The sequence below is a fragment of the Denticeps clupeoides genome, chromosome 4, assembly GCF_900700375.1.
Source record: "Denticeps clupeoides chromosome 4, fDenClu1.1, whole genome shotgun sequence".
NCBI classification, from domain to species: Eukaryota; Metazoa; Chordata; class Actinopteri; order Clupeiformes; family Denticipitidae; genus Denticeps; species Denticeps clupeoides.
In genome coordinates this window covers 3109543-3130024 of record NC_041710.1, presented here as the reverse complement: position 1 = coordinate 3130024, position 20482 = coordinate 3109543, and the positions used below count along the sequence as shown (strand labels likewise).

General features: G+C 43.9%; 3 protein-coding genes and 1 non-coding gene across 4 annotated transcripts; 2 read left to right on the top strand and 2 right to left on the bottom strand.

Annotated features, from left to right (window-relative positions):
• Positions 1 to 2003: 2003 nt before the first annotated feature.
• Positions 2004 to 5686, top strand: rabgap1l2 (RAB GTPase activating protein 1-like 2). The gene is made up of 8 exons (XM_028977378.1): positions 2004 to 2161; positions 2729 to 2797; positions 3111 to 3221; positions 4423 to 4527; positions 4695 to 4778; positions 4867 to 4938; positions 5016 to 5189; positions 5280 to 5686. The coding sequence occupies exons 1-8, from the start codon at positions 2051 to 2053 to the stop codon at positions 5466 to 5468; spliced, it is 915 nt and encodes a 304-aa protein (XP_028833211.1). The 5' UTR covers positions 2004 to 2050; the 3' UTR covers positions 5469 to 5686.
• Positions 5687 to 6910: 1224 nt separating this feature from the next.
• On the top strand, positions 6911 to 6993 carry trnal-uaa (transfer RNA leucine (anticodon UAA)). Its single transcript has one exon. It is a non-coding gene; the product is annotated as a tRNA-Leu (tRNA).
• Positions 6994 to 7751: 758 nt separating this feature from the next.
• On the bottom strand, positions 7752 to 13065 carry LOC114788417 (interferon-induced protein 44-like). Its single transcript, XM_028976973.1, has 8 exons — positions 12915 to 13065; positions 11279 to 11778; positions 11010 to 11061; positions 10551 to 10746; positions 10320 to 10472; positions 10017 to 10188; positions 8364 to 8464; positions 7752 to 8272 (listed from the first exon to the last, which is right to left on the bottom strand). The coding sequence occupies exons 1-8, from the start codon at positions 12962 to 12964 to the stop codon at positions 8087 to 8089; spliced, it is 1410 nt and encodes a 469-aa protein (XP_028832806.1). The 5' UTR covers positions 12965 to 13065; the 3' UTR covers positions 7752 to 8086.
• On the bottom strand, positions 11643 to 19470 carry LOC114788419 (interferon-induced protein 44-like). The gene is made up of 6 exons (XM_028976976.1): positions 19374 to 19470; positions 19047 to 19275; positions 14482 to 14975; positions 14303 to 14354; positions 13938 to 14118; positions 11643 to 11778 (listed from the first exon to the last, which is right to left on the bottom strand). The coding sequence occupies exons 3-6, from the start codon at positions 14966 to 14968 to the stop codon at positions 11758 to 11760; spliced, it is 741 nt and encodes a 246-aa protein (XP_028832809.1). The 5' UTR covers positions 14969 to 14975; positions 19047 to 19275; positions 19374 to 19470; the 3' UTR covers positions 11643 to 11757.
• Between the last annotated feature and the right edge of the window lie 1012 nt (positions 19471 to 20482).

Sequence of the window (20482 nt, the reverse complement as noted above, 5' to 3'; positions counted from 1 at the left end):
CGTGTGTAAGTGTTAGGTTTACAGCAGTGGGTCCCAAACTGCAGGGAACTAGTAGCAAAAACAATGTATGCTTAATAAAATATGCGCTTTTTTTAACTCTTCATTTTGCTGTAAAGAGTTTGCACATATTCTATTCTGTTGAAGATGAAATTTGTTAGGAGGTAAAAGACAAAATACATTTAAATTTACAGCATTTATCAGACACCCTTATTCAGACCGACTTACAATCAGTAGTTACAGGGACAGTCCCTCCCTGGAGACACTCAGGGTTAAGTGTCTTGCTCAGGGACACAATGGTAGTAAGTGGGATTTGAACCTGGGTCTTCTGGTTCATAGGCGAGTGTGTTACTCCCTAGGCTACTTACCCCCTTACCAAAATAAGTCCGTCACTGTGGGTATGAGCAAAAATGGAAACTCTCCAAGCTTCATTCACCACTCTGCTTGATGCTGGTGGCACCACCCAAATGCCACCCATGGGGTCAGTGTCACTGTGAGGCAGCCGGTCTAACAGCCTCTCCATGGATTTAGATTTACGGCATTTAGCAGATGGCCTCATCCAATCAGAAGTTACAGGGACAGTCACAGGTGGGGGTTGAACCTGTAACTCTATGGTCTTCTGGTTCATCGGTGAGTGTCTTACCCACTAAACTACCACAACTACGCCAAATATCCATTTTGCTATTTTGTCAGTTCCCTGTTGAAAGAGATTGGGTGGATTAATATGAAATATATTAATAATTGTCAACGGACCCTTGAAACCAAAATTACTTTATATAGGGATTTTTTGCAGTAAATTGCATGTATTAAATAGCAGTTTAATACCTACTTCTCAGGCAATCGTAATTAAACACAATGACATGCTGGTGGCGTTAATCGGAATTAATCTTGCATCTCCCGAATGTCACAAAATGATTTTTTTCAGATTATATATCCAGTTAGCTCAAGGTAGCACACATTTCAGCGGAATTAGGTTACACTTGCAGTATCTGCCTGTTCTAAATCACAACTGAAGGTGTTGTTTATGCGCAGTAGGTGGGTGTTGCCCGTGTTCCTTGCAGTTCCTTGCCCTCTGCTACCAGTTAAACCAGTCGGCGATCCTGTTCGCTGCATAGCTTATTCAGGCAGGGCCGTGCACAGAGCGTTCGTGTGGTTATTTCGTGTCGTTATCTGAAGCCCAGACGGCATGTGCAGAATTACTGGCCATCGTGTTCTGGCTCAGGTCATTAAAGGACATTCAACGCCAGGACAATGACTGGTGCTTGGTGGCGTTTTGCATGGTGACTGAGGGACTCTGTGGAGGGAGGGGGTCGTGAACGTCCCACCCAGCAAGCCGCTGGGTGGGACGTTCTGTGAACGTTCTGAGATGGTTGCAGCGGGCTGACCGCAGTAGGGTGGAGGTCACACCCGGGTTAAAGGGGAGGTGATGTGAAGAGCTTCATTATTCCCTCAGAGTGCGGGAGTAAAACTCGCAGTAAACGAAGCAACACCATTCAGTAGTCGTCCTTAGAAGGGGTTCCTCCAGCACAAATAAAAAAGGTTCCGGGCCACCCCCCCCACTGATGAACTGCATCATTAACACGGTGCACTGCACGACGGTTTCATGACAGCATACGATCCATTCTATGGAGCCAAGTGACAATCTGGTTCTTCCATCAGAAATTAGCATTAATCAGGACCTGAAGGTCTAACTGAGACCAAAACAGAGATTTCTTCTGGAGATCATTTATCAGAATTCCCTAAATATTGAGTAGGACGCATTTGGAGATGTTTGTCTTGATCTTTGGAATGATGTAGGTGAAAAAGGACAGCCGTGGCTGGGACAGGTGTAATACAACAACAAGGCAAGGGGAATCTGCATTTCTGAGCCACGCCCGAAATTCACGAGTGCTAAATGTCGCCCGTCCAGACATTTCCAAAGAACCCCAGGGGGTGTGAACGCCTCTCCAGACCTGACTCCGCCCCTCCGTCCCCTGAGGTATAGAAGTTGCCTCCCGACAGAGCCGGCCTGTCAGACCTGCTGCCTCTGCTGAACACAGACAGAGTGGAGAAGATGATGGAAGAAGTGTCCATCACGGTGGCCTACGATGCCCACATCATCAGCCAGATGTGCGAGGAGGAGATCCTGGCCGGCTTGGTGGCGGATTCCATCCCAAAGCAAGCCGTGAGTGCGAAGGAAACCAAGCGCGTTTCTGTCTCCCATCTTGCAGGTTTACTTTTACTTGATAGTTTACTGTAGTGAATTTGCCTCTTTTTTCAGCTGTTATTCATGACCAGAGTAGCGCCTACATGGACCTTACTGGTTTATTTCACGATTCTGTATGGATGGAAGGAAACTTTTTTAAAAAATACTGTAAATGTCAGAAAGAGTCCAGTCATAGTTTTTATGTGATTTGGCCATTTTACCAGAACCAGGTCAAGGTAAGCGTAAAAAAAGAAATCTAGAAAGTTTAGCCTGTTATCGGCAACCGGCCAATCAGCGTGCAGACAAAACTTGAAGATAAATCCAGGCCCGGTCCACACCTGGTTATGCCATGTCTCCTGTCTCTGGATTGGACTTCTTAATATACAATTTTGTCTTGAATTGTATATAAGAGAAAAAAAACCCGTTTCACCTTCCTGACAGGGAATATCAGAGCTGTCCGGCTTCGGCGGAATGTCAGCTATAATTAGGGCCTGGAAGTGTGACTCGAACGAGGTGCTTTTTGATTCACCTTTAACCCCTCAGCAGGTGCCCTCTAAGAAGCCTAAGCTGAGAGAGAGCCGGACAGAGGAAGAGAACCCGCACAACAGATACCAGGCAAGTGTCGGCCCACCCGCCTCACCTCCCCACTGTGAACATCAGCTGACGGCCCTCCACAGGCTGCTGCTTCTGAAGGCGTAAGAGCCTTTGTGTCAGCAGAGTCTGGATTTAATGGCTCTGGATGTTGTTGTGCTACCAGGGGTGGTTCTTACTTACTACCATCGTGTGCCTGAGCAGGGTGCTTAACCCTGAGTGTCCCTGTCACTACTGATTGTACGGCCTTCAGGATAAGGAACCTGCATTTTGAACCCCCTGGTACAGTGCTCATATCTCGTCTCTCCCTGGACCATTTGTTCCTTTGTTCCTTCAGAAGGAGAACAGACGGCTTCAGGAGACCAGTCTACGCCTGGAGCAGGAGAATGACGAACTGGCCCAGAAACTGGTCACCAGCAAGATTGCACTGAAAAACGCATTGGACCAGGTGGCTGCAGGGTGCATCTCACCCTCCTTTATGATATTTAAATGGTTTGGCCTTCATTTGGCCAGCCGGGTCTACACACACACACATACACACACTCACTAATTTACCAGTTTCTTACCTCTAATTAAAATGCATGATTATGCATGCCTATGTTGGACTTACAAGGCCAAACATATGAATTTGTGTTCAAAGAGGACAGTAGATGTCATGCGGCTCTCTTTCCAAATCCTGCCACTAACGTGACATCTATGAATTTGATTCATAGATGTCACATCAATTCATATCGATGCCGTCGATATAACAACAACAACAACATTTATTTCTTATATAGCCCAAAATCACATACAGTGTGTCTCAATGGGCTTTGACAGGCCCTACAGTTGACACCCCCCACACTTGACCCTTCTGCACACAAGGAAAAACTCCACACAAAAAAAACTCTAGGAGAGAGAAAAAAAAGGTCGGAAGAAACGTTGGGAAGGAGTGATACAGAGAGGGACCCCCTTCCAGGGTAGAGTGAGCCTGCAAATGGTGTCAGTGCAGGGTTGGATATGATATAATGAGAAGTCCTATGGTTGTAGGGTTGGAGAAGTCCAGGATGCAGTCCAGTGTCATGGTCTAGATTATGTCTATAATGATGTTATTGGTCCATTTGAAGATCCCTGAAGCTGTAGTTGTAACGGTGGTGGTGGCTGTGGTGACCCTCTGGTTTGTTTCATGTTTTGTCCTTGTAAAGCAGTTGTCAGGAACCAGGATTTATTTGCTGCAGCGGCAGACGGTTGCACTGTACGACCGATACTGAAATATGTGGTTATAGTGGTATATTGGTGCTACAGTGGCCCGGTACCCTAACTAGGACTGCCTAACTAGGGTGAATTTAACTCTGTCTGTCTCTAACAGGGGGACTCTGTGATAAACTGGACTTTATAATTGACACTGCGTCAAAATCAAGTGAAATGAGGGTCTAGGACTTTAGCAAAAAGCCAGAGAAAACAGATAGGTTTTGAGATTGGATATCATGGATATTGGATATTATGATGTACCCAACACCCCCTACATCATAACCTATTCCAGGGCCAGCTGTCATCAGGCATTACAGTTTCTCCTGTTACTCAGCATTATTTATCTGAAGAAGAGAATTAGATGAATGAATGAAGGAACGTTTCACACTCTGACACTCGTTTTTTTTTTTTTTTCTCAGACTGAGGACAAGGTGGACGAGTTGATAAAGGAGCTTTCAGTAACCAAACAGCGCCTGGTTGAGGCTGAGAATGAAAAGAGGACGATGGAAGAGGAGCGAGGACAGGTGTGGACCTACTATCTGCACGAACCACAGGAAACATGCAACATATGCATCATACACGTTGGACTCCTCACATCTTCAATGCTCATTGTCAGACCTTTCCACACCTATGCAAACATCTACATTTGTTGAATTGTTGGTGGTAGTAGCATTTGCTTACTGTCTTCCAGCTGAAGGAGATGTTCAGAGCCGCGCTGGAAAAGGCAGAGCTGGAGAGCAAAAAGACCACTCGGATCATCGCTGATTATAAGAAGGTATCCCACCAGCATTGGCCTCTGAAAAGAGCACCGTCAACGAAATTTAACAGGTCGACAGACATGTAAAGAATGCTTTCAATTCCAGATCTGCTCTCAGATGAACTCTAGGCTGGAGACGCAGCAGGCTTCTGGCGGTGCAGATCTGGCCGCGGTCAAAGTAGGCATCACTGCACACATTCCCATGCTTCTGCGCTGCTTCGTGGTTTCACAGCATCGTGTAAAATACCTCTACAGAGTAAAGTGATGGACTGTGATCGCTGCTGCAAGCTCCTCAGCAACGATGGGACCATCCAGGTCAGCTCCAGTTCTGGCGACGCGAGAGACTCCTCGTCAGACCAGATTGGAGAGCAGGTCCAGGAACTGGCTCAGACAAAGCTGCAAATGGTGGAGGCCATGTGCAGGATTCAGGTACAACCCTCACAACTCTGCCTGGAATCTTGATGGAGACACGAGGGCGCGTTCGGTTTTTTAAAAGCATCGTGTGTGTTTGCCTGGCAGGAGCTGGAGCACCAGAATTCGGCACTTCTCCACAAACTCCAGGCAGCCAAAAACACCTGGTTCAGCAAGACCCTGGGATCCTTAAAGATGGCCAACGGCAGCCAGCAGCAGTTTGGTCCCAGAGAGGGGACGTGGGGACTGTCCATGAGGAGACACTCGCTGTGGGAATGGAGAAGTGCCCAGGTGTGACAGACCGAACCGGAGAACCAACTCTGACACCAGTGACCACCGAGATGTCCAGAAAAGTGGGAACCAGGTCTCATTGTCACACAGTGTGGAATAAGGAAGCGACTCAGAGCAACGGAGAGTTTTTAAAGCAAGACTTTTGGCCAATTAAAACAAATATTCTGCAAATGCCACTATATTTACATAATTTATTGCAGATCTGATTAAATCACTTGAGTGGGTTTTGATTAATTGGCTGTAATTGATATGGTAATGCTGTTCACACCAAGTTGAGAAGCTGAGAACAGAGTAACAATGTGTCTCATTATGTCCACATCGTATTTCCACATTTCATCATCAAGAGCACAAAAGGGCTGTTGGTTGAGTTTGGAAGTTGAGTTTTGGGACAGTGGTGGCCTAGCGGTTGAGGAAGCGGCCCCATAATCAGAACCTCTGCCAAGGTGCCACTGAGGTGCCACTGATCAAGGTACTGTCTCCACACACTGCTCCCCGGGCGCCTGTCATCGCTGCCCACTGCTCACCAAGGGTGATGGGTTAAATGCAGAGAAGCAATTTCCTTTGGGATTAATAAAGTACAACGAAAAAAATGCGATGAATTGTGTTATCGTGTTCAGTTGTTATAGATTCATAACTGCTTCATTCAAATCAGGGCATTATAAGGGAAAGTCCTAGAACTAAAATAAACTTAAGGAATTTACATTAAAAAAAGATCCTTCTTTTGGAACAATGTTTGTCCTTTTCTTTCCCACATGAAATTTATTCCTTTTGCTGTTGCAACATTTTGGGAATTTGGACTTTGGAAAATTAAATGTGACATCGTTATTAATACACTGCTCAAAAAAATAAAAGGCAACACAAAAATAATACATCCTATATTTAAACGAATTAAATATTCTTATTAAATACTTTGTTCTTTGCATAGTTGAATTTGCTGACAACAAAATCACACAAAAATTAATGAGAAAAAAAAGTGGAAATGATCCATTGATCCATCTTGTGGCCTCCATGGGTGTGGCCTCCACGTGCCTGTATGACCTCCCTACAATGCCTGGACATGCTCCTGATGAGGTGGAGGATGGTCTCCTGACGGACCTCCTCCCAGACCTTCACCAACGCATCCGCCAACTCCTAGACGGTCTGGGTGCAACATTTGGAGGATGGAGCGAGACATGATGTCCCAGATGTGCTGCTGACACACTCCACCATTTTCTCACAAGGGGTCTGAGGATCTCATCTTGGCAGTCAGGCTACTGCTGGTGAGCACATGGAGGGTTGTGCGGCCCCCCCATAGAAATGTGGCCCCATGCCCATCTCCTGATCTACTAGCCTGTCTCCTGGTAGCGCTTCCATGCTCTGGACACTAAGCTGACAGAAACCTTTTTGATGTATTGATGTGCCTTCCAGGACGAGCTGCACTACCTGAGCCACTTGTGTGGTTTGTGGTAACCAGGATGGCCGAGAGGTTAAGGCGTTGGACATAAGATCCAATGGACGCATGTCTTCGTGGGTTCAAACCCCACTCCTGGTAGCCTAATGAAAAATATTATCTTTGAAAACTCTAAAACTCACATGATGGTCAAATAAACTTATATGCATTGGTGGTTCTGTGGTGGTTCAATTCTCGCTGCGGGAGGCCTGGGTTCCATGTTTGTGGGGCAGTGGTGTCCTAGCGGTTAAGGAAGCGTCCCGTAATCAGAAGGTTGCCGGTTCGAATCCCGATCGTGATCCACTGAGCAAAGCACCGTCCCCACACACTGGCTGCCCACTGCTCACCAAGGATGATGGGTTAAATGCAGAGGACAAATTTTAATGTGTGCACCGTGTGCTGTGCTGCTGTGTATCACAAGTGACAATCACTTCAGTTCACTTTAGTCTGTGGTTCCCACCTGCAGAACCACGTCTTTATTGGGGACGTCTTGATAATTGTCCATAAGTCCCACCTGTTGTCTAAACCATTTGTACAACAGCATCTGAAATCGATTGTCGATCAGTGTTGCTTCCTAAGTGGACAGTTTGATTTCACAGAAGTGTGATTGACTTGGAGTTATAAAGTGTCGATTTATTTTTGCGCAGTGTATTTTCAGATTGTGTTTCAGGGTCGTTCTAAATAAATATGTCGCTGCCATTCAAATCTGTCACTAAAACCCTATACAAACAGGAAAACAACTTCTAATCTTCCCATAGTGGAGACTGTGGGCTTTGCAAACAACCAACAATCCCGACAACAGCAACAAGCACATCAGCAAGAACATGAACCACCATCACAAAAACGAACATGAGCCAAAGTATGATGGAGTTTTTAATTATTACATTTCATACATTGAATGTAGTCTGATGAGAAACAAGCGAGATTGTAATATTAAAGAGGTTAATACTAATAAAAGTAAAATATACGCTGATCGCAACATCCTCCCATATTCCCAGCGCATATTAAAATAAATGCATTTTGCATTAATTGCTGCATAGTAGTAGTACAAGTAGTAGATAAACTGATGTTATAAAATAAGATTAAAACTGTGAGTAGAAGAAGGAATTTTTATTCATGGTGCAACGAAACATCCCTACTGAAGAGAAAATCTTTTTATATGAATATATTTAAGCTGATTGTAACCCTGAAACATTCAGTTTTCTGGCTCTGCCTCTTGCTTAATGTCATCGAAGTAGCTGTTCACTGCACGGAGTATTTGGATCACGGCGCTGAGCAGCAGGACGTCGACGTCGCTGTTGAGCTCCAGCTCACGGCTGTAATTTCGAACCGGAATCACGGTCGACGCGGAGACACCAAGGCGGGCGGCGGCCTCCTGTATCTGGACACGGACAGCTCGTGACGCTCACACTTTTCATGATAATGACGTTAACACAAAGCAGGCGCAGTTGTAAGACGTTGCGTCACCTCACCATTCTCTCAATATAGCGACTATGGTAGACATTCTTTAGGTCGGCTGCTACCAAGGTACAAGCGTTGTCCACGTTGGTCAGGAGTACGAGCTGTGGGACACCTGAAGTTGCAGTTTACACACACAGTTTAGTCTTCAATTATGCTGGGAAAATACATTTTAAAAGATGTCTTTGCTATGTCTTTTTGATATGCCTGGGCTTCTTGTTATCATGGAGAACCCCTCTTGTCCCATGCACGCCTCCCTGATGGACCACCAGGGCACATGTAGCTCATCGCCTCTAAATGCAGAACTGAGCGCTACAGGACGTCCTTCTTACCTGTGGCAATAAGATTGTACAGCTCTTCCCCATGCTTTTTCATGGGCGCTTTATCCAGGGCGACTTAGAATCAGTAGTTACAGGGACAGTCCCCCCCCCGGAGACACTCAGGGTTCAGTGTCTTTCTCAGGGACACAATGGTAGTAAGTGGGGTTTGAACCTGGGTCTTCTGGTTCATAGGCGAGTGTGTTACCCGTCAGGAAACCATCCTCCACCTCATCAGGAGCATGTCCAGGCGTTGTAGGGAGGTCATACAGGCACGTGGAGGCCACACCCATGGAGGCCACAAGATGGATCAATGGATCATTTCCACTTTTTTTTCTCATTAATTTTTGTGTGATTTTGTTGTCAGCAAATTCAACTATGCAAAGAACAAAGTATCTAATAAGAATATTTCATTCGTTTAAATCTAGGATGTATTATTTTTGTGTTCCCTTTTATTTTTTTGAGGAATGTATTAATAACAATGTCACATTTAATTTTCCAAAAGAAGTGCCACTCCGTCCCAAGATGACGGCTCCCCATTCAACGCGACATCTAGTGTTTATATCCATGGAGCAAAATGGCTGAAAACGAGGTTGAGGAGGGCAGCGAGAGTCATGTTTTAATATAAACTGTTTATTATCTCCAATGTCTTCGGTTTCAGCATGGCCAAATTTTGTGATAATGATCAATCGATCAAAACGTTCGATAAGGGAGAGTATGGAGCTGATAATACTGTTAACTGGTTATACGGTCCGGAGAGTTCAGTGTTCATCCTCCTGAAAGGCATTTCTATTTTTAAGTGTCCACTACAGAAGAGAAATCCAGGCAGGAAAGTAAAGCAGCTGGTTTATCAGTGTGTGTCATGATCCGGACCGGCAGGGGTGACTCCGGATCCGGAGTCCGGACCGGAGTTTCATGTTCGTCCTGTGTAATGTTCCCTGATCGTGTTCACCTGGTGTGGTGAACACACATTTTCTCAGGTGGTGGTAGTAGCCTAGTGGGTAACACACTCGCCTATGAACCAGAAGACCCGGGTTCGAATCCCACTTACTACCATTGTGTCCCTGAGCAGGACACTTAACCCTAAATTGCTCCAGGGGGACTGTCCCCTGTAACTACTGATTGTAAGTCGCTCTGGATAAGGGCGTCTGATAAATGCTGTAAATGTAAATGTAAATGTAAATGGTGTCTATTTATATAATTGTATAAAACTATCCTGGTCATTGTGCGTGTTAATGTTCCCTTGTCTCGTGTTTAGTTTGTATTAAACCCCTGTCGCGTGAAATCGTGCGAATGCGTCCTCCTTCGTGACATGTCCAGCCCACCCGTGACAGTGTGTGTTGTACTCACCCATCAGGCAGGCCTTCCGACGGAACGCAGCAAATTTATCCAGCAGTTTTTCAGACAGGCACTTGACTTTGCAGGAGTCGAACACATAGAGCACACAGTGAATCTTGTCTTTAAACTGCACAAATTTGCGGAAACCAGTGGCATCTTCTTCCAAGGGGATCGCCGGATTGAACTGGGAGGTACCAGAGGTGATGAAGTTAGAAATAAGGACCAAATGGAACAAGGTCTAAAGGAGCTAAAGAATAGAGATCGTCTGTTGTAAAAACAAGAAAAACTGTCACTTAAAGGAAATTTTCTTTTGACCTTGTAGCGGTCTTGAATGCGGCCCTTCAAAATGCTTGTGAGGTCAGCTACGTCCACGCCCTCGTTTAAATCACTCTCTAAGCCCATGGTGTCACACAGAATGATTGGCAGCGTTTTTGTACCGCTGTCAAACTTGATAGAGTAGGAGCGGAACTATGGACAAAAAATAATCATCAGTTTACAGTTTGGAGTAGCGCAGAATGTTAATGTGAAGCAAATATGAGAAGTTACCTGGGTGGTCAGACTGAAACTTGCAGAGCCGGCGATAGCCTGACTGGTCACATGACCTTGAAAGATTGAATTCAGGGAGTTGAAGAAGCTGGACTTTCCAGCACCAACAGGACCAACAAGTAGAACCTGGGCCTTGGTGACTGAGGTAATGATGGGCTTCCAGCTTTCAATCTGGCCCATGAGCTCCTTCCTTTTCCTTACAAATAAAGTTTATTATTATTATTATTATTATTATTGTTGTTGTTGTTGTTATAAGTAATCAGTGTAAGTAAAAGATACTTTTAAAAATGATTTAAGTGGTTATAAATATTCATTTGTACACTATTTCCTAAGTGTTAGCTGGAGACAAAGAATTTTAACATTAGGCCTAATGGGGAAAATTATAATTGTGTAAATATATGATAAGAACCATAATAATGTTGGAGAGGGTGAAAAAATATGAAACATAATATTTTGTACCCAAGGCTCCAGTCAATGTTTCTCCAAGGCATCTCCAGGTAGTCATCAAAGTCTAAAGGAATAATTTTGAGTTTATTAAATAACAAACAAAACTATTTCCTGGGAAGAAAATTCCTGGTAACCAATGTAATAACATCCCTGAACGACTGAGATGCTGAATGTGGAAAATGAACCATTTTAGTTCAGCATTTGTAGTTGGAACGCTGAAATGTGCATATTTTATTTTGCTGGACATTAATAAGAAAATATCTAATTTTATTGTAATGTACCTTCAACTCTGTAGACCTCCAACTCTATCAGGTTCAGGTCATTTCCATGGATCAGTGCAGGGTCAAAGTTGTAGAACGTTCCAGGATTGCTGTATACTTGTGTTCCATTATCGAGAAAGACCAGGCCTCCAAAATTGGGACCAGAGCTGACATCACAGAAGGAACACTGACCATCGATCACATGAATACGTTGAGGTTGAAGGTTGTCACCCCTGCTATCCAGGCCGTACAGGAAAGCTTTATCATCTTTCAAATTTGACCCAGTTTGAGCGAAATCTTTACTGATAAACCCTCCGAAGATGAATCCTACTTTGTTGTAGGCTACAGTGAGAGTTGGACCTTGTCTGTCACACTTCTGGTGGAAGGCAGAGTATTTGTAGGAATGGACGCTGGCTTTGAACAGCAGGCTGAGCCTGGCAGATCCAAACAACAAGGAACAGAGCGCCCCCTCCTGTTTCTTAGTAAGACGGGATCTGACGTCACTCATGGTGCTTCTGGAGCTGCGAGAAGAAGAGTTTATATGTTTATAGAACGTTACAAAATGTTACATGCATTGGTCCACACAGTTAGCAATAGTCAAGTTACGATATGCATCAGAAAAAAATACTGTTTGGTTTAAAAACCAAAAAAATTAAAAATAATAAAGAAAAAAAAGGTTTCATAAGACCTCCATATTTAGCAGAGTGGGGTGTTCAGACATTACATATCAGCAGAAAGATTGAAGGGACATGGCTCTGGGTTCATTTCTTTTATAAAAACGATTATGTAGCAGGTTGGAACATTTGCCATTTTTGAAAGTTGTATTTAAACCACAGACAGGCCATCGAGAATAGGGAACCTGATCCACGGAGGACCACAGTTGCCATAGAGTCTCTACATAAACATTAAAAAACGGTAACTTTTCTGCTGTTCGAAGTTCTTTTGAGAGACAGATGGATTCTTTTGATTTATGGGAAGTGAAACTTAAACCATTTACTGCAGTGCAGAGATGGCAGATTATCATCATGAACATCAGACATAGTACAGCTCTGACACGATAATTCAGGTCTAAAAGGCTGCAGGATTTTGAGGTGAGAATAAAATATTTAGGTTGAAAAATGGTGAGTGAGATGTGAAGCATGAGGAAGAACAGTAAGTTCATAATGTATTCCTGACGGAATACGTTGTTACGATTCCTGAACATTTCTGCGTTATGTGGTCATTATGTTAATTAAGTATCTTTTTGACATGCAAAATTTCACCGCAAACTTTTAAATATTACAGGAATGCATTATGAACATGCTGAGTCCTGTATAAGGTCTCCTTCCTCATGCTTCACATCCAGCACGTCTCAGGTCTCTTCCTACCACATCGCTCGATTATATTTTTCTTCCACTTCACCTAAATCTTTCTTTTCAACACAAAAATACCACATAATATACTACACAACCCCTAAGGGACTCCGTAATAAAAATGGTTAGAAGAAGAAAGGAGAGGAACTATTGTAGTTTAATATACTACACAGATGCTGAATTCATATTATAACAAATCTACAGTAAATACTCATGGCAGGTACACAAGCTGCATTTAATCATTTGATATACCTTCAAATTCAAACAAGAAGTAATAAAGTTCACTACCCTGTATGGGTGCTTACCGTCTCACAGAGAGCAGTAACGGTGAAAGTGAAAGTGAAGTGATTGTCATTGTGAAAGTCTGCAGCAAACCACATGGTGATATAACAAAATGTGTCCTCTGCTTTTAACCATCACCCTTGGTGAGCAGTGGGTACCATGACAGGGACCCGGGGACGGTGCTTTGCTCAGTGGCACCTTGGCGGTTTCAGATTTGAAGCAGCAACCCTCCGGCCCACTAGGCCACCAACTGGGAATGGTTGCGTCAAGAAGGCATAAATGTTCGAATCCCAAGCCGGAATTGTGCTACTGAGGTGCCACCGAGGTACCGTCCCCACACACACTGCTCCCCGGGCGCCTGTCATGGCTGCCCAGTGCTCACCAAGTGTGATGGTTAAAAGCATGAAACACATTATCACTTTAATCACTTTAACTTCCTATATGCCTAGTGTGTGTGCACATGTTGTGCCGCCTGAAAGCAGAAGCTGCCGTGTTTCTCTGAAAATTTGCAGTTGCCGGTCTGCTTTGTCTCCTCTGTGGTGTTTCAGAGACAAGAAAGAAGTTGTGCAGACGACAAACAGACTTTTTGCCAACAAAACTTTTTTTTAAGCAAATAATGAAATGCACTATATTACTTTAAGCAGATAACATATTTGATGTGGCAAACGCAAAAAAAAATTCACTTTATATCCTTCAACGCCGTGTTTCCTCCACCAAAGTGCAGGCCTTTGTAAATATACACCTGTACCATCCAGTGCAATACACCCCCTACAGGCTATAAATGGCTCCTGCAGCGTGGAGAACTCCCTAAAGTCCTGTTGTGGTAGGTCCACCTTCACCTTGGATAACAGCCTCAGCTGAATGAAGTAATTCAACTTTCAACTTTAAAATCTGTCAAAGATTAAAACCCAGGTTCCTGGCTGTTTGATGGCTAAAGGCAGCTAGTGGACAAATGGCGCTGCTGTGTGTGTGTGTGTGTGTGTGTGTGTGTGTGTGTGTGTGTGTGTGTGTGTGTATTTTTCTCAGAAATTAACTTCATGCCGTACCTGAGTGGTCACACCTGTGTTGGCTTGACTGGTCACATGACCTTGGAAGACCGAACTCACAGAGTTGAAGAAACTGGACTTTCCAGAGCCAACGGGACCAACCAGCAAGACCCGGGCCTTGCTGACAGAGGTTATGACGGGCTTCCAGCTTTTAATTGCCTCCATGAGTTCATTTCTCTTCCTTTGAAAGATTTAAGCTTTTGTTATTATAGATATAAAATATTTCAGCTCAGGACAGAAGATCTAAATAACATATTCATCATGGACGTCCAGATGTCCAGAACATGGATGTTCTGCATTTAGAAACATTAATGGAAACTTTAACTCGTCCAGAATTATATTAGTCTAGAAGAATGAAGACATACCCAGGGCTCCAGTCGATGTTTCTCAGAGGTTTGGTCAGGTACTCTCCACAGCCTAGGCAGCCCCAATCAATAATGTTTGAACTCATTAATTATTGCCATTTTTAGGGTGATTTGTGCATTTCACTGCACAGTTATTTGAGTGTTGAAATGGCTAGTTTATTAATGGCATCACGGTTTACCTTCAACTCTGTACACCTCACCTTCTGTCAGGACCAAGTCGTTTCCATGTATTTCTGCGGGGTCAAAGTTGAAGTAATTTCCTGGATTGCTGAACACATTGTTTGAATTGTTGTACAAAAAAATTAATGATCCAAAATTAGGGGAGTATGCGCCATCGTTGAAAGCAGGCTGGCCATTGGTCACGGGGACCTGACGGAGTATGAAGTCCTCACTCCTGCAGTCCAGGCTGAATAAAAATGCCTTTTCATCATAGACATCTTGTCCTGTCTGAGCAAAATCTTTACTGACATACCCTCCATAGACAAGAGCTGAGTTGTTGTAGGCCACAGTGATGGTTGGGCCTTGATTGTCACACTTCTGGTGGAAGGAGGAGCCGCTGTAGCCGTGGACACTGGCTTTGAACAGCAGGCTGAGCTTGGCTCGGTCGAACATGGAGCAGAGCATCCTCTCCTGCTCCTTAGACAGATTGGATTTAACGGCACTCATGATGTCTCTGGAACAGGAAAGACAGAAAAAAACTGGCATCAAGATGGTTATGTAAGTTGAAAGTGAAGTGACCGTCATTGTGATACACAGCACACGGTGACACAACGAAATGGGTCCTCATTTAACCCTTGGTGAGCCGTGGGCAGCCATGACAGGCACCCAGAGAGCAGCGTAAGGGGATGGTACCTTCATCAAGGGCACCTAAGTGGCACCTTAGTGGTTCAGAATTTGAACCATCAACCTTCCGATTACGGGTCCATGTCCTTACCCGCTAGGCTACCACTGCGTGTTGTAGGATATGCGGTGAATCAGTCCATGTGCAAATGAATCACATTTACTCCCCATTGTACTGTATCCGAATTTAGAGTTCAATTTCAAGTCAGTTGTTGTCATACAGTGGAGGAAATAATTAATTGACCCCCTCGCTGATTTTGTAAGTTTGTCCAATGACAAAGAAAAGTCTCAGAACAGTATCATTTTAATGGTAGGTTCATTTTAACAGTGACAGATAGCACATCAAAAGGAAAATTTAAAAAATAACTTTAAATGAACGAAAGAGACTGATTTGCATTTCCTTGAGTGAAATAAGTATTTGAACCCTCTAACAAAAAAAAGACTTAATACTTAGTGGCAAAACCCTTGTTTGCAACACAGAGGTCAAACATTTCTTGTACTTGACCAAGTTTGCACACATTTTAAGAGGAATTTTGGTCCACTCCTCTTTGCAGATCATCTCTAAATCACTAAGGTTTCGAGGCTGTCTCTGTGCAACTTTGAGCTTCAGCTCCCTCCATAGGTTTTCTATTGGATTATGGTGAGGAGACTGACTAGGCCACTCCATGACCTTAATGTGCTTCTTCTTGAGCCACTCCTTTGTTGCCTTTGCTGTATGTTTTGGGTCGTTATCGTTTCAATTTCCTGGCAGAGGGAAGGAGGTTGTCGCTCAGGATTTAACGATACATGGCTCAGTCCATTTTCCCGTTGAATAAGTGAAGTTCTCCTGTGCCCTTAGCAGAAAAACACGTCCAAAGCAAAATGTTTCCACCTCCATCCTTGACAGTGGGAACGGTGTTTTTGGGGGTCATAGGCATGGGGTCTTCCTCCAAACATGCCAAGTTGAGTTAATGACAAGGAGCACAATTTTGGTCTCATCTGACCACAGCACCTTCTCCCAGTCACTCTCTGAATCATTCAGGTGTTCATTGGCAAACTTCAGACGGGCCTGCACATGTGCCATCTTGAGCAGGGGGACCTTGCGAGCACTGCAGGATTTTAATCCATTGTGGTGTAATGTGTTTCCAATGGTTTTCTTGGTGACTGTGGTCCCAGCTACTTTGAGGTCATTAACTAACTCCTCCCATGTTGTTCTAGGATGATCTCACCTTTCTCAGAATCATTGAGACCCCACGAGGTGAGATCTTGCATGGAGCCCCAGACTGAGGTCGATTTTGTGCTCCTTCCATTTTCGAACAATTGCAGCAACAGTTGTCATCTTCTCTCCCAGCTTCTTGCTAATGGTTTTGTATCCCATTCCAGCCTTGTGCAGGTCTACAATTTTGTCTCTGACATCCTTGGACAGCTCTTTGGTCTTTCCCATGTTGGAGAGTTTGGGGTCTGCCTGATTGATTGATTCTGTGGACAGGTGACTAGTTAAGACAGGTGTCACGACTATGGGCTTACGGGGGAAGGAAGCGCGGAGGTTTGACATGCTGGGAATGGGGTTTTATTAATAAACAAACAGTAAACACAAATAAAGAATGGCGCGGTGGCCAAAACGGGAAATAAAGGGGAATAAACTTAAACAAACCCGCAGGCGTGTGGCGATTGCCAGAACTGAAAATACTAACACCTACACGGTTACAATGTCAAGTTCACGAAAATGCCGGAGATCTCGAAGGGGCGGAAGTCTCTGGCATTTATGGGGCGTCAGGATAGGAGTCAGGTGTGGAGCCCAGCTACAGGCAATCCTGACAACAGGCGTCATTAATGAGGGGGACTAATTGAGTAGGCGTGTCTAACCACTCTGTGGGAGCCAGAACTCTTAATGGTTGGTAGGGGATCAAATACTTATTTCACTCAATGAAATGCAAATCAGTTTCTATCTTTTATTTAAAGTTTTTTTTTTTTCATTTCCTTTTGATGTGCTATCTGTCACTGTTAAAGTTATAAACCTACCATTAAAATTATACTGTTCTGAGACTTTTCTTCGTCATTGGACAAACTTACAAAATCAGCGAGGGGTCAAATAATTATTTCCTCCACTGTATGTACAGAGTACAATGCATCAAGCACAACGAAGCAAGCACAGTGTTTCACAATGACAATCACTCCACTTGACCTCTGGTTAAGTCCAACATAAGTGCATTGCAGTAGTCAAGATGAGTGTGTTGAAAAAATGTGGAAAAAAAGCTGTTTTTTACCAGTTAGCTGATCTGTACATCTGTACAATTTTAACTCTATCACTTGCTCCAAACCTTTTTTTTCATTAAAATGTAAAAAAGCTCAGTCACATCCATGCCTTGTTTTCTGCAATACACTCCAATAACTTTTCTGAATATGCATTTTCTTGTTTTGGTGGCATATAGATTTTACTGTACTCAGCATAGAAATGCAATATGCATATTTTCAAAGAATTGAACCTAGAAGAAGTAAGTACAAAGAGAAGAGAAGAGGTCCAAGAATCGAACCTTGAGGCATTCCACATGTGAGAGGTGCTGGAGCAGACTCAGTGGTGCCGATACAGACACAAAAACTTTACATTTACATTTACAGCATTTATCAGACGCCCTTATCCAGAGCGACTTTCAGCTGGTAGTAAACTATTTTCTCCAAGACTTTTGAGAGGAAAGAGAGCTTAGAGGTTGGCCTAAAATTTGAAAGTACAGAGATGTCCTCCTGCATAGGTGGTGGTGCCAGGTATTGCTGGACGTGGATCTGGGCAGACCAATGAGCGTGATGACTTATTGGAGCTGAGTCAGGAGACAGTTGAATTGTCACACCCATCTGCCCCGTGTATTAAAGCCAGTATCTTGAGATGAATCCTTTTGTACAGCTGCCGAGGCATAAGTCACCTCAGTTTTAGGACAATGTTGTTTAGTATTGGGTGATAATAGCCTAGTGGGTTTTTTACTCTCCTATGAACCAGAAGAACCAGGATCAAGAACATTTTGTATAGATCTGTTGTTCTTGCCCAGTAATGTGACGCGCTAGTGGCACACGGGTTGCGGATCCCAAAATGCAGTGTACACTTTGCTGACAAACTGAGCGCCCTACGCACTCAGTGCTTTGGTGACTTTGAAGCACGAAAAAATAATTTCGAGCTGCTTCACAACCCATTTGCCATCGACGTGGGAAGTGCTCCTGTACAGATTCAGCTGCAGTTTAAAGATCACATTCGGCAAAGCAACTGAACTGCTGCATTGTGGGATATGTAGTTTGTGTGTTATTGGCGCTTCGTGTCGCTGGGCAATAATCGTGGATCCGAGGGAGCAGTGGGCAGCCAATTGTCCCCTGAGGGAGCAGTGGGCAGCCATGACAGGGGCCCGGGGAGCAGGCCGAGCCAGCCGGCAACGTTCTGATTAGGGGTCTGCTTCCTCACCCGCTAGGCCACCACTGCCCCTAGGTCATAATGTTTTTACAAGGCGAAAGAACAACTGTGAAATAATCACCAAATCACCATCATGACACATCTCTATAAAAAGCTTCGTTCACCAGTTCTACCAGTTGTAGGGGTGTGGTGTTCTACCAACTTTCTGTAGTCGCTAGTGAGGTGCACACAGAAAAACTGGACCGTCCCGCCCTACAATGCTTCTGTCAACATTCTTCTGTTTTATTAGAATATTTTCTTGGCAAAGTAAAAATTATACAAAATGTGATGAGCTTTCATAATTTAAAAGCTCTAATTGTCTTAAATATTCAAAAGGATTTTAAATGTGTACTTTTTTTATTCTGCAAAACAATCTGCATGTACACAATATTTACTGCAATTCAAATTAATATACTACAAATTTACTAATGCAAGTTTAACTAACTTATGCAAACAAACACTAACACCCACGTTCGCCAGCTTGCTGCTTACCAGTTTAAACAGTTCTACGTGGAATTCCAGAGGAAAACACCCAGTATCTGACAGCTCACTCGGTTGGGATCTAGATGGCCACCTCACAGGTTGATGATCTCCGTCGGTTGTGGAAAAACACAGGAAGTGAATCTCGGAAAACTGGAAATCGACAAGCCAAGATGCTCTCCGATCTGAGGCGATGATTCGTTTGTAAAGTAAAAACGTGGCAAAGGGCTGTGCCCCACCTCTAGATGACACATACACACATATTTAAGTGAAAGAACACAGTAACGTCCCCTACAGGAGTCTCCTAATTAGCTCAGGGTTTCACTAAAGAATATTTACCCAATTCCTGAATTATGATGACCTGCAATGTCCTGCACTGCTTATGTTCTCAACTGGACTGGCACTTTGGACATCGCTGCATAGAAACAACACGCTGCCCCTCCCCTGAATACTAGGATCAGTGTTCGTGTCTGTGGTGCCGTGGTAAGTTCCATTCCCACAGTGTACATGTGACGTTACGTCTCACACTTCCGGGTTGTTGGTCCCGACTCACGTGTTATGTCACCTCCGCCTCACCTACATAAACCCTGTGGGATTCGGAGTCTGCAGAGCTGTTATCCACTACACTTCCTCAGATGTTCCCCAGTTCTTTTTCCCTGCTTGCCTGTGCTGTTATTGTGCTGTTTTGTGTGTACATGCAGGATCATGAGTATCTCGTGGAGGTTCTGCAGCAAGAAAAGACTGATGGACTTGTATTTGTGAAGAACAATTAAATAACAACAGCAAAGTTTTGACTGGAAGTGAATGAAGGATCCGATGCTTAAATTGTATTTTTAATGAAGATCTGTTACAATTTGCACTTTTGGATTATGAGATCTCCGCCTTTTGTCTCGTCTCTATGTAGTTTCTTCCTTAGCGTCTTGGTAAATGTCATCGAAGTAGCTTTCAGCTGCACGGAGTATTTGGATCATGGCGCTGAGCAGCAGGACGTCGATGTCGCTGTGGAGCTCCAGCTCACGGCTGTAATTTTTAACCGGAATCACGGCCGACAAAGAGACACCAAGGAGGGCGGCGGCCTCTCGCATCTGGACACAGACACAATAAATGTCCCCTTTTTTATTTGTCTGTTAGTATTGGAACACACACGGAAGTAGCAAGAACAAACACTGTCATAGGAGGGCACGTTCTCTACATAAAGGGACAAAATGTGTCCAAGATCATTATGGTCAAAGTGGACGTCCAACCTATAAAAATAAATAGTATACGTCACCATTTTCTCAATGTACAGACTCTGGTAGACCTTCTGTAGGTTCTCCGCCACTAAGGAACAGGCCTCGTCCACCTTGGTCAGGAGCACAAGCTGAGGGATCCCTGAAGTCATCATTACAGATAAACTTCATAAACTTTTTATAAACCACCTCTTTTAAAAATGTCTGCTCCATCTTAAA